The 17,961-nt window shown below is 35.1% G+C and overlaps 1 protein-coding gene across 1 annotated transcript; it reads right to left on the reverse strand.

The window, feature by feature from the left end:
- Positions 1 to 540: 540 nt before the first annotated feature.
- On the reverse strand, positions 541 to 14,073 carry LOC135732788 (carbonic anhydrase 4-like). Its single transcript, XM_065251100.2, has 8 exons — positions 13,942 to 14,073; positions 6,601 to 6,645; positions 6,360 to 6,524; positions 6,141 to 6,286; positions 5,923 to 6,015; positions 5,760 to 5,826; positions 4,027 to 4,190; positions 541 to 3,743 (listed from the first exon to the last, which is right to left on the reverse strand). The coding sequence occupies exons 1-8, from the start codon at positions 14,039 to 14,041 to the stop codon at positions 3,573 to 3,575; spliced, it is 951 nt and encodes a 316-aa protein (XP_065107172.1). The 5' UTR covers positions 14,042 to 14,073; the 3' UTR covers positions 541 to 3,572.
- Positions 14,074 to 17,961: the final 3,888 nt, after the last annotated feature.

The raw sequence follows: 17,961 nt of genomic DNA on the forward strand, positions 1-17,961 counted from the left end.
TTACTTACATTGAAATATTTGGCTTTTTATGTTCATGTGTTTAATGATTTGTTCTTTGGTGTAGCCCTATAAGACTATACTCAGTCAAAATATGCTTACTGTTAAAAAAAAAAGGTATTTCCATTAAAAATTTGCACAAAACTTTATAGTATTTTTTTTTTACAAAAACTTTTGCAAAATGACAGCGTTTCCATTACCAGATGTTATGCGATTAAAGTGTAATTTTGTTGTTTAACGATAAACTATTCCAAAAACCTACATACAGACCAGTTGACTCCTGAATCAATCTTGTTATTTGCTATTTTAAATTGAACAATTTCAAAGGTAATGGAAACATAGACGGTACTCTTTCAAAATGAAAACCTTTGCACCTTAATAGGTCACATTAGTACCTTAGAGGTACAGTACATATTAATACTAAAGTGTGCATATTAAAACCTTAAAGCATCCAACTATGATACCAGTGGTTAATGAAACTTCACTTGCACCTGAGAGGGAAAAATAATCTTTCCCAGTTTAAAAAAAAACAGATCTGCGATGTAAAAAGGAAATACAGTAGTTTATTTCTATACTGAAATTCATCATCAGCATTCACATTTTAATTGGCAATCATAATATCATAACATCAAATGCATGACACAGTTATGTTGTTAATGTGCAAAGGTACAATACTGCAGTCAATGGAAGTGCTCTGCTTTTAATTTAAATGTAAAGTCTGAAAGAAACATCAGATCCATTCCCATGCATTCATGTACAAAAAACACAAATACTAAAAACAGCAGCCATGGGAATAACATCAAAACATACATGTGTAAAAAGTGAAGTTAACATAATGTGTCATAAGAATACATCTGCCTTTTTTAGAAAATAGTTTCATTCCTATTCTAATACAGTGTCATTTTGTTCATTGTTCAGTGCATATAGTACGGAAGCTTATTTCCGCCACATACAAGAAAAATCTTGTTCTGGTAAATCATAATTATGAGGGGAAAAATCATAAGTTTGACTTTAAAAGTCATAATTATCAGATAAAAAGGAATAATTTCTACTTTTTATCTCAACTATGATTTACCAGAGCATGATTTTTTTCTTATATGGTGGAAATGGGCTTCCATATTATTATATAGGAATATATAATCCATATTATTATATAAGACCCACAAAATCTAAAACATAACACAAGTAATGTGTCCTCACAAAAGACCTGAAATGTTTTTATATAACAAAATAGAGAATCCAGATTTTAAGTGTATCATGTGTAGGTGTGTCATGAACATGTCCAGCAGCTTTTATTAAGACTGTTTAACATCAATCTACAAAGAATCTTAACAAGTTCATGGCCTTGTAAACTCAGAAGTGCCATATAGCCTACTCAATTAAATTTATTAGGTGAAATTTGATTCAGTTTGATTCGCTATACACAGTCTTGGACTGGGAACAGGTCACATTTTGTTGTCATTTTCTCACTCTCATGTTGCAGGGGGCAAAAATGATGGTGAACAGAATATCATGAAGCATCATCATCCATATCGTATTGAAAGTCAAGTAGATTTGAAACGTTAGAGGTGGGGTTTCGTTAGTGTTTTTTATGAAAATGGTATGTTTTTTGTACGATTCACATATGAATTAGCCAACTCATAAAATACGTACAAATTCTCTTGAGATCAGGCTGGTCTGACCGACTAGCACTTAGTGAGGGCTTATCAGTTTTACTATTTGGATTTAAATTCGACCTATCTTTCTATGTAACATACTTAAAACAGTTATGATCAGTCTTGAAGAAAAAAGTACTGACTAATGACAAATTTTAAGGGGATGTGCACACCTGGCTTATGTTTTCAATTGTTTCCAATGGAAGTGCGTCGCTTTTCCATTTGACAGAAGCTGATGGGTTTTGTCCGCGCTGAGCGCCAGCACTCAACGTTTATTCCACGTTGAATGCAGAGAGTTGAGAAATGTTCAACTTTTAGTGAAAAGCTCAACTCATCAATGTCACTTCTCACTTGGTCGTCCTTTTAGAGCGGAGGACGGGTGGGACTAATATCCCAACAACCAACCGGTGCATCGTTCAACAACTAAATCAGAAGTATCATAGCAACCAAAGCGCTCAGCTGAAAAAAGCTGGAAAGTGTCTACAGTCTGTGTCCACATGCCATTTTCAGCCACGTTTAAACGCTTTAGTGTACACACCCTTTAAGACTAGTCTTACCGTTCATTCACACCAGCCGCGGAAGCGGCAGCAAAAACGTGCTATTCGCACATAGTTGGACGCTTGAACATTTTGAGTTTACTTGCTACATTCGCGTGTGAATATCTAGTCACTCGATACATTCACGTGGAATTCCGCTCGCTCCCTGTTATCACGTCCCTACTAGAGCAAGCTCCTGATTAGTTAACGAAACGCGAATATCCGCCAAAGTTCAGATTTTTCAACTTGAATGTCTCCCGCTGCAATGCTCAATTCACGTAGAATGCACCATCCGTGCCGCACATTACCGTATGTTCACATCATCCGCGTTTGAGGGTTCAAATTCGTGTCTACCGCATTTAGTTTGCCGCTTGAACATTTTGAGGTTACTAGCTTCATTCGCGCGTGAAAGCTGTGCATGAAATTCTAGTCATTGAGACATTCACGCTAAAATGTGCGTTATGGGAGGGCCTTCCATGGGCTTCTGCGACTCCACTCGCTTCCTGTAATCACGTCACTAGTAGAGCAAGCCCCTGATCGGTTAACGCAGTGCATTTTTCCGCCAAAGTTAAAATTTTTAAACTTGCGTGTTTTCTGCGGCAACGCTCAATTCGCGCAAACTAGACGTGCAAATGAGGTGGAATCGCATCTATCGCGCCGCGCTAAACCTCCAGACGTGCGTCAACGCGTCTTTACATTGACTTAACATTGAAATCACTCGCGTTTGACGCCTCTACCGTGGCTGGTCTGAACGCAACATTAGGCCATTCGCACCATGCCATTTGTGCGTACCGCGCCGCAGGATGCCAATTCGCGTCTTTGCACTGACTTTTATATGTAAACATGTAAATTCCTCACGCTTGCCTCTTCTTCCACGTCTGGTGTGAATGCAACATTAGAAGTTTATGCCACTAGCCACTGGTATGTTGTAATGGAGCTCAGGTTTGTGAGGTTGTGTGTGTAGTTGTATTGCTTTGTGTTTTTATATGGGACATATCCAGAAACTTGGATCAAAAGCTTTCCAGCATCATGCTGTAAATATAACCTGTGTGTGTGTGTGTGTGTGTGTGTGTGTGTGTGTGTGTGTGTGTGTGTGTGTGTGTGTGTGTGTCATGATACAGAAAGGTCATGCATTTCTTTGTTGCCAGCCCTTCACAGAGCTGCTAACAGATTTTAGTCCAACACTACTGAGAGCACAAGTCATGCAGTCAACCATCAGATCAAGACTTATTTCTACACTAACTAACTAACTACAGTAGTTTCCTGTAGATATTATGTTATTTGTCATTTGATGTGCTGTAATTCTGTAGTTTGGGTTTTCTCTTGTTGGTCCGTTGCTTTGATGAGAACTCATTGTGGTCGTTTGGATCGGGTCGCCTTTAGTTCAGATGAGACTGAACGCTGTAGTGATGGAGGTAAAGAGAAGCAGAGCGCTGGCTACGAACACCTGACCACTTGACCGATACACTACACGTCCATTACGAGACTGTACAGGTCGAAATGTTTGCACCATTCTCTTCCCATCATGGAAGTACAGGGATGAAAATGCTTGAAGCTGTTTGGAAAAAGAGGATTTTTTATGAAATCATTGTATCATATTCAAAGCAAAAAGAACAGAATATATTCAGTTTTTTTACGTGCACGCAAATGTACCCAAACAGTCGACCATGGTTATTTTGTAGTTACCATGGTGTAACTACAGTAACCATGGTTGTTTGGTTTTAACTGTAGTAAAACCATGATTTATTTTCTTTAAGATCATAGCCGAACCATTACAAGAAAAGCTATGTTAAGAGAATCTACAAATCCTAAACTAAGCTAATGTGATTCAGTCATACCTGTTCTTTGCTGAGAGGAATGGGATTTTCAAAGACAGTCCAGACAACGACTTCATTGCAGCCTGGTGTGGTTAAAGATCCATTGTAACGGTAATAATTAGTCATTCTCTCCTCTGACAGAATCAACTGGTTAAGCGAGATCTTTCGAAGAGTCATGTTTCCATCTGCAGAACGACACACACAGAAAAGTTAATCTGCTGGTAGTCAGGCCAGGATTAGACTTAACACAGTGTAGTGCCCTAAGGGTTACCACATTTGAAGACCCCCCCCCCAAAAAAAATGAAAAGTCTAGTCATTCAGGGCTCCAGACGTTTTTTCCTGTATGGTGCACTGTAGCCTCTGACTTGAAAAGTTTAGGAGCACAAGCAAAAAAATTAAGGGCACACCTAAAATCAACCTCCAATGCAATTATTCTCATTTTCCCCTAAAGAACTGCATTACTGAAAAATATTAAATAGACTTAACTCTATGCAGTTGCTGTACATGTCATTATGCACAATTGATGAAACTTTCAGAATAGGTAGTTATGAACCAAATAATCATATGCAACCCCTTTAACTACTGTAATTCTAGGCATAATATGCATACATATAATTTATATCCAGATAGCATAATGTAATGAGATAAGTGGCATGGCAATATACACTCACCTAAAGGATTATTAGGAACATCATACTAATACTGTGTTTGACCCTTAATTCTACGTGACATTGATTCAACAAGGTGCTGAAAGCATTCTTTAAAAATGTTGGCCCATATTAATAGGATAGCATCTTGCAGTTGATGGAGATTTGTGGGATGCACATCCAGGGCACGAAGCTCCCGTTCCACCACATCCCAAAGATGCTCTATTTTAGTACAGTGAACTCATTGTCATGTTCAAGAAACCAATTTGAAATGATTCAAGCTTTGTGACATGGTGCATTATCCTGCTGGAAGTAGCCATCAGAGGATGGGTACATGGTGGTCATAAAGGGATGAACATGGTCAGAAACAATGCTCAGGTAGGCCGTGGCATTTAAATGATGCCCAATTCGCACTAAGGGGCTTAAAGTGTGCCAAGAAAACATCCCCCACACCATTACACCATTGCATTAATGAGAAATTGAGCAGGTGTTCCTAATAATCCTTTAGGTGAGTGTACATACTTGTATCTTTTACACGTTTTTAATCTTCTATCCATTTTTTCTTAACTGTGCACCTAATGTCAAAGACCTTTATTTTCATCTATAATGTTTTTGGGGTTAATGTAGACTAAAGTTCTCCTGTTCCCTCTATCTCTCATCTCTGCAATGTCTAATTAAACCCGCGCAGGCTCATTTTCTCTCGGTTCTGTCGGTTATGTGTTGACTTTACGCGGGGCTGCGTAGACCTATCGGTAGATTCAACTGAGCGCATGGGTACATGAAACGATTGATGGGTATAATAATAAGGAATTACAGTGAAGTTAACACAAAATCGATTTGTTATAAAAAGATGTTTCACCTAATAAAATTTGACTTACAGCTCCAATAACAAACACTTTAACACAATCTCAATGGCAATTTGTACATATTTTACAAGGTGGCTAATTTGTATGTTTTTACCCGATTTACTTATGCCTTTACGCCTTTATTGAAGGATTCAAGTAAAATTTCATATATATTAAAATGTTAATTCAAGTTGAACTGGTGTTAATATTTTGTACATGTGATAAGTAAAGGCAAGTTGTTTGGAGTAATAACAACACTTACTCTTGTTCTGTATTTTCTTTAAGGCATCTATAAGCTGGTCATAGCCTTTGTTTGCGCTGTTTGACTCCTGTCAGGAAAAAAATAACCATTTAATCATAATGTATTCAAAATCTTCACGTCTGAATAAATCTCATGTTTATTCATTTAAAAGTGAACGTCAGACCTCGTAGAAGAATCCCAGAACTGCGATGCCAGATGGATCTTTCAGTGCATCATCTATCTTGTTGTATCTTTGTTTCATATGGACGATATGCAGCTTAAAATTGATTTATAATAAAAACCATCAATTATTTTCTGCATTTGCTTGCATTTATTGAATATAATTTTTCTCTTGCTGGTTCATGCATTATTCTCTATATCTATGTCACGTGTTATTGGTACCTCCATAGGATACTGTTCTCCATCAATGGTGTGTTCAGATCCGGGTCCTCCGTCTCTTCCCCAGTGAAGATGAAACTGAATGGCTTTATATGTCTCTCCCAGGTTTCCTCCAGACACTGTAGGTGTGTTGGGTATATTCACCTGAACTGAAACAGACTGAACAGTTTTAACTTCTGTAAGACACTTTGGTTTCTGCTGGTCTTCAGTCCGTAGTCTTACCGGAGTGACCGTTGTTTTTTATGATGCTGTCGAATTTGGTCTCATAACCGTTAAATTTAAGAGGCGTCAGACGCTCGTCAAGTTTGGTTTTCTTTGTCACGATGTTGATCGGTGACTGTCTGTTTTTTCCACACTCTTGGTTTTCTTCCTTCCAAAGCTCTGGACCTTCAAGCAACATGGAGATGTTTACTTAAGACTTGGTTAAGACTCTTTGAGTTTTCACATCAAGCGTTTGATTTACCTTTACAATGTCCATCACAACTCACTTGTGTCTGGTAGCACCAATCTGAACAGAAGCACAGAAGAGTCACGGTTAACACTGACTTATATGAGCTCTTATTTAAATCTACTTTTTTTTTACTTTTATGTATGGTGACCAGAGAGGCATTCTTATAATAGTTCATTCATGAATTGATTTGATCTCCCTGCTTCTTGTAATATAATATTTCATAACAAAGACAAAACAAAACAAAAAAAAAAAAAGTACAGACCCTCTGCTTTCAAACAAATACCCCCCCACACAAAAAACAGTTTATCCTATTTTCACTTCAAAACATACACAGAGTTTTTACTGTTTTTGGTTTAGTGGATGCTTCAGTGTTTTATTAGTTGGGTAAGAGTGCCACCTAGTGGATAATGGCGGAAATATGGATTGCCGAAAATTCGTCATTGGCAGGGAAAGAGTTAAGTGTGTTTGGTGTGAAATACATAAGAATTTTTTTAATGACATTTATCTCTTTACAATAATGTTTTGATTAGCACTATAATATATTTAACCCATTTCCATACAGCCTTTTTTGAAAAGTTGCCTGCCAGCACTTTCTTGTGATTTTCACAAAAGTTTCACAAAATGCCTTCCAGGAAAATTTTCTTCAAAAATATATTAACATACAAATATATCAAATGAAAGAACAGACCCTCTGCTTCCAAACAAACAATAAACAAACAAATAAACAAAACGGGGGTTTTCTACTTATAAACTCTTAAATATGGGTATTTTTCTTTAAAAAAAAAAAATAGCAAAAAGCTGAAACAATTGCATTTTTATGAAGGAATTTTGTTAGAGATCAGATTCAGAACGATTATCAAAATATACACAGAGTTTAAAATTAGTAAATTATTATTTTTGCTTCAGTTTTTATAAATTAACATAAAGGGCCCTATTTTAACGATCTGAAACGCAAGTGCGAAGCGCAATGCGCAAGTGACTTTGTGGGCGGATCTTGGGCACTGTTGCTATTTTCCCGGCGGGAGAAATAACTCTTGCGCAGAACGCTATCCAACATTCCCTTTAAACGCAAGTGCGCAAGTTCCATGGCGGGTTGCTATTTTTATGACCGATTTACCAGGCGCACACCAGGAGCGGTTAACAGCCGAGGAGACCGACGTTCTTGTAAGAGCAGTCAAAGACAGAGAAGTTGTTTTGTATGGGCATCAATCAAACAGGCGTGGGAGGAAATAGAAACAATTGTCTCATCAGCTGGCATTCCCATCGTTGCACCAAGCGCTACAATGATGTCAGGAGACGGGGGAATCCCAAGCTTGCCAGCAAAAATCGGGCACGCCGTGTAACGGGAGGTGGATCTGCCTCAGGACCTGACGCCAGCAGAGGACATCGCTGCGTCCACCCTCACCGCTGAAAGGGTTTGGGGGCTTTGAAATCGGACCCAAGAAATGCAAGCAGTCCAACCCCAAACTACACTTACAAATCAAGTTCACATACATTAAGGTTTCTTATGAAAACATTTTAATTATTATTTCATAAAATAAACGTAATACAGCCACACAACAAACTTAAAAAATATTTTAATCGTTATTTACATGATAATATTTTTAACGCAGCCACACAATAAATAAAAACTATCACCACAATGCTCACCACAATGATTTCCCTTATTGCATGTGTTAATATTTTTTATTGTAACACTTTATGATTTGCAAAAATAACTGTTGCATCTGTGTAGATTAGAAAAGCAAAGTGTGTGCCCGTTGTGCACGCTATACATTATGGTCAAGCATGCGCCCTTAAAATAGCATAATGAACAACGCGTAACGCGCCACTGACTTTAGGCGCAATTGTTTTTTGAAACTGGAAAATAGCATCAGCGATGGTTTGCGCCGGAACACGCCTCCTTTTTTGCGCTGAACCGCCCAGGAAGCGCAAGTTCATTCCCTAGTTTGCCGACGTGCGTCTGTGGAGGGAAAAACCCGCTGTGCGCCGGTGCAAAATACGAATGATACATGCGTCACTGACAAAGTCAATTGCGCTGGGTGCAAGATAGGGCCCAAAAACTCATAAGGAACATGTTTTTATGCAAATGTTTTCTCTTAATTGACGAGATAACTCGTCAATGGTGGGGAAAGAGTTAAAGAGGTGATGTCACATTTCGCTTCTTTTGCACAGGCAAACTCGTTAACTGTGCTAAAATCAGTGGTTTAACAAATTGCAAATTTTCTTTGATGGGGTTAAAATCATGACACTTTGTCCTGCAAATGACCTAAAAAAAATCACAAGAATGACCTATTTTATGTTTAGGTACAATATCTGAGATTTCTCATTCCATGTTTAGAAAACATGCTTTCAATTGATTGTGATTTGTTTTTGTCTCTAATCCAAGAATTGTTCTCATATCTACAATATGTTAGTTGTTATTCTTCACCATTCAAACAGTTTTAAAACACAGGAATCACAGTCGAGGGTTCACGTCTCTCTGTTATCGGCTCACAGATTACTCTAAAGCACAAACATCTCAAGAGTCATGCTCATGTTTCTTGTTTTATTCATTTCACAATGCATTTCTTCACCTCTGCAGGGTGGAAATGTTTCAGAAATATTTATGAAAAATGTACACGCCTTTTAAACAAAATGGTCAGTTCTTTTTGTTATTTCTGGTGTGGTCACAAAGACCAGTGGTTTGCCAGGTCTTTCTACTTTATCTGTGATGTCATTTCCTTCTGCGGACACATGATAATCGATTTACAAAGAAAGTCAATGAAAGGGCAAATGAATGGGCACAGAAACCCAAAGCATCCTCTCTCCGCCTCACACCTGATGTTGACCTGCCATCTCCAGAGGAAGATGAAAATCCAAATAACTCACTATTCCCGCCACACTCACAATGTCAACCTTATGTGCGACCATTCCCCAAAATGCATTGTTATTTTCCTTAGAGTAGCATTAAAGGACAAATGTTGAATCGTGTAACTCATGCTACAGGCATGAATGATCCTTAAATCATGAGGAGATTATTTCTTTTCTAAAGAATCTAACATTGCGACACATTAATCCTCCTCGGTATACCCACATAACAACACCCTAACAACCTTTCATAACACCTTAAAGTCACCAATAAAAACTGAAAAACTAATTTGATTTGTAATATTGTGGTACTTTTTTTTACAAATGACTTATCTGTGAGCTTTATTATTTAAAAAAAATTAATGTGCCCTCATAATCTTTAATCAAAAACGCAAATCTCCTCCCTCCTTAAAACGATCTCTCTTCCGCAGGTCGGCGGGGTCCGGGAGAAGATCGCTGCAATTAGCAACACGACCCAACTTCAAATGATCCAAGCAGATCTCATTGGACAAATGCAAATTTTATTTCAGAAGCCGGTTTCACTCAGACATACGTCACCACGGAGAAAATTAGGTAATCGCTCCTTCTGTTTTATTGTTAAGTGTTTGCATAAACAGGAACCATATACAGATGTTGTCTGAAGTTAATCTTAGCTGTATCTTTGTTGACATTATCACCAGCATATTTCTGAACTTAAAGAAAACAAAAAGATCATAAGAAAGTTTACTTTTAAGAGTTTTGATTTGGTTTAAGAAGAACATGAACTACAAGTTATTGATGTATTTGTTGCTCTTGTTAAAAATCTCCAAACTATCATCAACAGCACTGAGTCTGGTCAATGGAGCACAATATCTGCTCGATCACAGCGACGTGTTGATAGGATTTAACAAACGGTTCTTTGATCTATAAAGCGGCCCGAGAAACAAAAGGTGCAGTTATATCTCAAAGGGCCAAAGACTTGACGCTGTTGTGACAAAAAACAAAGAAAACAAACAAGGTTTTATTAACGTCAACCAAAACAAAACTCCAGCAGTGATGATATGTTATATCTCTGTGAATCATTTGATATCAGTGAGTGTGTGGTACATAATCACACACCAATGGTTTACATATACACAGATTTTAGCTTCATGCAAATTTGACCCTTTTTTTGGTCAATTAAAGGCATTTGTTATCAAATAAATGATGTTTATATTTTTGTACAGCAAACATATGTTGCCTATTTTTGGATAAGAGAATTTTAAGTGTCATTGTCAAAAATTCTGTTACAGTTTCAGAATGACAATACAGAGAACACTTAGATTAAAAAAAGTTTATAAAGCTGCCAAAAATGGAGAAAAATATCAGCAGAGGACCATGCTTTGGAACCCCTAGATTTGGGCATACATATGTACACTAGATCAGTGTTTCCCAATCCTGGTCCTTGAGGTCCCCCTCCCAGAAAGTTTTAGATGTCTCCTTATTTAACACACCTGATTTAACTCATCAGCTTGTTAGGGAGACATGTTTACCATTTTGGAAGGAGGCTGATAAGTTGAATCAGGTGTTTAACATAAGGAGACATCTAAATCTTTCTGGGAGGGGCCCCCGATGTCCAGGATTAGGAAGCACTGCACTAGATGTCGCCTTAGCTACAGGAGTGCATTGGAACGAATGCGTCAAATAGAGCCGCCATCGTGAAACAGGGGAGCCCTGTATCAGGGTCATTGTAGGCAATGGTGTATTGGAAATAAAATCGTCCATGAATTTGAAGTAGGCGGATATAGCAGCGTTAACTAGCTACTTCCTATGACAAGAACACTGTTCCAAGATGGCGGCGGTTTTGACGCATGCTTAGAACCCCAAGGCGACATCTAGTGTACATATGAAATTTGGTCTCCGCCCCTGGTTCGAAGCGTGTTTCAAACTGGCCAAGTCATGTGATTTTAGCAAACGAGGCTTCATTACGTCATGATTGTTTCGAAACGTTTCGAAAATCTGATGGTTCACCACTAGGGGGAGTTGATCTCAGTGTTCTCAGATCTCAGGTCAGTTTTATCATGCTCATAAAACATTCATCCTTCTGACTGAAAATACTACAGTTTTGCCTACTTTTTGTTTATAGACAGACATGTGCATAATTGAAAGGGGAGTCTTAATTGAAGTGTTAATGACCTGTTTCCCTTATTTTGTAAAAAGTGTAAAATGTTCCTGTTGCTTTTACAGCATTTCCGTCAGCAGGTGGCACTATATTTAGGTGCTTCTACCAAAATAATGAATCATTTTTCAAAAGAATTGCTTCAATTAATTTGATGCTTCAAAAAGCAGTGTTTTTCCCATCACTATCTGTGGTGGCCACCATATGCGTTTTGAAATTTAGGGTTGAGCTCTTGCAATTTGCAATCTCACCACTAGATGCCGCTAAAACTTACACACACCACCTTTAAACTCTGTTAGACTCATTTTGATATTATAAAGACAGCATATTGTTTCTAAATAATTGCCTATATAGTAGATTTTTACAATTTTTGTTTGTCCCTGATATAGAAGACATTTTCATAAAACCGATTTACGCAAGTCGCTCTGATGTAACATGAGGTGACAATTGAGAAATCAACTCTGCAATCTTAGATAAGTGACTTTGTGAGTTCTTTTGTGTGAATTAAGAACTTTTATCTAAAAGTAGATTTTATAATTTTGGAGATGAATTCACCTTTTAAGAAAATCGTGACCCCATTGACAATTTATTTACAGTAAGCCCCAAAATTTTTTTAGACATTTAAAGGGATAGTTCACACAAAAAGAAAATTTCTCTCATCGTTTTCTCACTCTCATGCTGTAACAAACCTGTATAAATTTCTCTTTTCTGATTAACACGAAGGAAGATATTTTGAGGAGTATTTGTAACCAAAACTGATGATGAGTCCCATTTACTTACATAATAGAAAAAAGAATACTATGGAATTAAATGGGGCTCATGAACAATTTGATTACAAAAATTTCTCCAAATATCTTCCTTCGTGTTCCAAAAGAAATCTATACAGGTTTGTAACAGTATGAGGTTGAGTAAATGATGATTTTTGGGTGAACTATCCCTTTAAGTCATTCTTAGAAATGCTGAATGTAATTGCATAGAAAATTGAGCTTTTCTCTGAACTAACTTCACTTTTTTTTAACTAACTTCACTTTTCTTTTGCAATGGATGTCAAGATGATGTTAGCGGATGTATGATGTCATAGCTCAAGTTCACACAACTATCTGACTACAGGTATAAATCATCATGATCAACTAACATTGTTAATGACACATATTTTTGCTAATGCAATCACTCATATTTTCATTTTATTTTAAAATAGATCTCTATTGTCCAACCAAAGTAAAAAATACCGCTTTGATTGCGTTAGATTGATAGCTAGCTTGCCATTGCGCGTAATTTCACCTATCAGTAAATGATGCTGCGTGCTGCTGAGGTGGTAACCATAGCAACAATCCGATGATTGACAGCGTGATCGTAATCAGTGGATACATCAAAAAACGTAGTCGTTATTAATCATTTTATTTTAGATTCAAAAACTTCATGTTATTTTAAATTGTATTTTATTTGGTTAACACAAAGAGAGATTCTTCAGCCAGACTCGAACCCTGTGCGCTCGTGCCTGGCACGACTGCATGTGCGCGGATCAGAACATAAGTTATCTGCATTATTACAGCTTAAAAACAAAACCTGACTCACTGTCCTTGACCAAAGAGACAAAACTGCAGCTTCATATGAGGATGAGGAGGAACACAGACAGCGCACATTTTACCTCATAGACTTTTTTAGATGTTTTGCGCTTGAGATGGCAGTGAAGGTTTCTCTTCATAATTTGATACACAGCTTTTGATTGACTGCTTTAAGAGAATGTGAACATCTGATCGACTGAAATTAAGTGCAAAAGATTGAATTTGCTAAATTAACAGCAAAATCAGATATCTAATGCTGTAAAAATAAACAGACAGTGTATTCGTCCTTATTTTTGTTTCTGAATAACATCATTTATTAGTTCTATGTTCACTCGGTATTGGCACTATAAATTAATAAAATGATGAAAAAAGCACAATAAACTAATTTAATTTTAATTTAATTAAAACCCTATTGTTATTAATACCAGATTTTGATCACTGGATCCCCGAATGCATTGAGGAAATTGATATTAAAATTATTATTTGCATTCACTTCAAAACTTTAAAAATTAATTCTGACTTTGCACATTAGTTAGACTGCTGACCATGCACGTTATATATTTATAAATAAAAATAAATGAAACATAAAGCTGATATATTTTTTATAAGTTTGTATAATCATTGGTATCGAAATATCCTAATTAGCATAAATCATTCCGTTACATCCAACGCATCGTAAAACTTAAATGATCTCGGTTTGTAAATAAATTGCATTACACTCTATGAATTTTAAATGCATAAACAATGAATAAAATAAATGCAAACCCATCATTCAATACATAATGAATCTTGTGTACTCACTTGCACTGCTGGATAAATGCAGAATTGATGTCAGAAGGTAAAGTGAAATGAGACACTTCATTGTAAGCGTCCTGTGACTCCAGCAATAACACTGATTCATTCAAAAGTGACCCTGAGAGAGTCTGATCTCCTCTTCTATTCTAATAGGCTACATCTGTCAATGGACAGCATTGAGTCTTTGGCCCCGCCCACAACACGTTCCTCTGATATCACTGGTGACAGGTGACATCACACTAGTAATACTGCACATATATTTACATAACATTTATTCATATTGATCCACATTTATCCAAAGTGACTTCAGAATCTGTGATTCATGGGATCGAACCCATGACCTTTGCATTGCTAATAATAACACAGTCAACTGAGGATATAAATCCCATATAACATGTTAGAATTATTTACTGAGGTTAATCTTATTTAAAGTATTTAGTTCTGAGGTGCATACAGTTGTTGTAGTTGTGATGTTTCCCATAAGGTTGGGGTTTAGTTTTAGCCCAGTATTTCAGAGAAAAAGATCTGTAGGTTTATGCTTTGTCTATAAATTTAGTGACACTGTCATGTCCTGTACATACAGTAAATGTCCAGTAGACCCTGTGGTCAATTTGAGAACCCAAACATGTGAAGAAAATGAGAATTTGTGTTATAGTGACATCTAGCGGTGGACGAAGTAAAGGCAGCACAATTAAAAAGAGCCAGAGAGTATTAAGTAGGCTACTTACTATACATTATAACTTTAAGAACAAAATTTCTATGCATTTGGTTTTAACAGGGCCTAGTTGATCGACTATACATCACATTTTATTGTAGAGCTCAACGGTCACCTGAAATATATATTTTCCTTATTTTCTGCAAAAGATCAAATAAATCTTCAATAAAAACTGAACCAACCGAGTCACACTCTTATAAAAACTCATACAAAATTAAACTAGGTTACTATTTAAAAACATCAAAAATAAACATAATCAAACACTTCTGATTTTAAAGTCATAAGTAACACGGTTATATTTGAAGCATGAACAATACATTGTATGGGTCAAAATTGATGTTCCATTAAAAGTTGACTTTTTCCATGTTTAAGTGTTATAATTAAGTCCACAGTGCTCCTATTAACCTAGAAAATGTGAAAAAGAATAACCCAGTAACTTAGTTTTGGTAAACCATTCTCTTGTGATGAGAGAAACGAAGCGTTTCGGAGCTTCGAATCAATCGAACCAATTCCTTCGAAAATTGATTCAGTTTTTCGAAGCGTTCGAAACAACACAACACACACTGGCGACACCTGCTGGCCAAATTTGTGTTAAAGCAACAAGATCTGTCCAAATATTTGACACTTTTTTTTACAAAATATAAGCAAGATTTTTCTAAAATATGTTTTTAAGAAAAAAATAATTATTTAACTTGATTAAGACATAATTAAAGTGTTTTCTGTATAGTTTTAGTTTTATTTAATAAATCATTATAAATGGTGTTATTAGTCAGAATGATGAATGTTTTATGAACTTGCATAATAAAACTAACCCGAGTTCACTTATTTTATATATATATATATATATATATATATATATATATATATATATATATATATATATATATTTTAACTTTTGACTGTTTACAGCTGTTTGTAAACTGTTTGTTTGGCAATGTGCTTAGGCTAATCTTGAAATATTATGAGATAAAATTTAGTTTTTATCAAATTATTTTGTGTATAAAACTTTTCATTCTGTGTTGGATGATTACAAACAAAACCTCTCGCTAGCACGTGTTACTCGGTACAATTATTGAACATTTGTATCTCAGCACTACTATTAACATGAGATTTATCACTTTGTTTTCATATTTTTTGGCAAAATCGTTATAATAAAAATGTAAATCTTGATGCTCAGGTTTAAAACATCATTCAACTGCAGAATCCTATGAAAGCCCTGAAGCACAACTTCAAAAAATTCTTCCTTCTTAAGATTTTTTTCCTCTTTCAATTTTTTTTTCTCGCTTTCAATTTACATTTTCTTTCTCTCTTTCAAAATTTTTCTCAATCAAAAAACTTTTTCTCTATCAAAAAACGTTTTTTTTTCTCTTTTTTACAAAAGTCAGAACTTGAGTCAGAACTCAAACCCAGCATTGCACCACAAACTTCTAGACAAACTCACATATTTTGATTTGTATATGTAACCCAGCAAAGTGCTGGGGGTTAAAAAAATCTTTCATTTTATTTAGTTTCTCTTTCAAAAAATTTGTTTCTCCTTCATAAAAAATTCTCTCAATTTGTTTTTCTCTTTCAAATTTTTTTCTTTCAAAAATGTTTTTTATCTTTTTCAAAAAATGTTTCTTTAAAAAAAAATTGAAAGGAAAAATTATTTTAATAAATCCAATGTATAATTGTTTTTAACAGACTGAGGTCATTGGTGCAGGTGGTCTGGTGGATTGTAAGAATTTAGCAGAAGCGCATTGGTGCAATGCCAGGTTTGAGTTCTGATTCAAGTTTTGACTTTAAAAGAGAGAAAAAAGTTTGAAGAGAAAAAAATCTTAGGTCTCAAGAAGGAGGAATTTGAGTAGAAAAGCACCTTTTTTACAATTACTTGTTTTACTTTATATAAACAAATTAAGCTATTTCAAAACAAGATTGTTCATATATATTACAACAAAATGATAAGATGAGATCTGACAGACAGAATCTCAGTTTAATTGAATCGGACGAACATCTCAGACCTGTCTTTGTTCACTCTCAGCTGGATTTCTTAAGAAATTATAAGTTACATATAGTCTGATGTAATGTTAAATACATCTTGAGCTCTATAGACTCGTGAGTCATGTAAGGATAAATATGGAGGAATGTGTGCTCGAAACTAAGCGCTGCTGTATGAACTGTAGTTCTTCGGTTTTGCTATACTTGTAAGTACTTTATCTTATTTATAATTGTCTGAGGAGCTTCGCTGTTATGTAAGATATTTCCCTTTGGGATTAATAAAGTTAATCAATCAATCAATCAATCAATCAATGTCATAAATTTGTTAAAAAGGTATGGCTGCAAAAAAAATCTTTGGCCAAAAATATGTGTTAAATATATGCTAAATACATTTTGTAAAAAAAGTTAATCTTAAATATATTTTTGAATTATACAATATAATATATTATTTAGTTTTAACCTTCATATATTAACATATTGCAAAATGTTTTCCAGGGGCAATAAATACACTGAAAAAAATGATTCATTCATTTTACTCAATTTTTTAAGGTAAGTGGTCGCAATCAATTAATTTAAGCTACATTTAAACAAAAAATTAGAAAAACAAAAAACTTTTGTTTAAATGTAGCTTAATAAATCGATTGCGACCACTTACCTTAAAAATTGAGTAAATTTAATGAATATTTTTTTCAGTGTACATTACAACCTATACAGCAAAAAAATATATATATATTTTCCTTGCCAAAATATAAAGTTTTTGCAAAATGTATAAAATATAAAATGTATAAGTATGTATACAATTCTAAATATATTTTTGCAGTTGAGTAGTTTAAACTTTCATTTCAACCTTTTCAAATCTGTTATTTTGAAGTTTTTCTTCCAATGTGATGTTAATATAAATGCGACAATATAAATAATAAAAATATCTTGTTCTTACATTTTTTTAAAAAATTGCCAAAAATATATTTTTTGGCCATTTTTTGTATACTTTGAAATAGATTAAAAATTATATTTGAAAATATACAGTTAATGTAAATATACCGAACTGTTACCAAATAATGAAAAATCACTTGAGGTGATAAATAACACTGGAGACATGATAAATGTTTCCAAATGCTACACATTTACATGTTTATAAATGTAACACAAAGCTAAAATTATAAATCAACTACAAAGAAGGTTTGAGGATTTAAAAAAAAATACAATTAGCTTATTGTTAGAATACAAAATTTGAAGAAATCTGTTATGTTGTAGAACAATAAATGAATCTGAAAGTCGGCGTTTGTATGGATTCATCAAAGATGTAAACATGAAGCGAACACTGGAGACAGATG

The sequence above is a fragment of the Paramisgurnus dabryanus genome, chromosome 5, assembly GCF_030506205.2.
Source record: "Paramisgurnus dabryanus chromosome 5, PD_genome_1.1, whole genome shotgun sequence".
NCBI lineage: Eukaryota > Metazoa > Chordata > Actinopteri > Cypriniformes > Cobitidae > Paramisgurnus > Paramisgurnus dabryanus.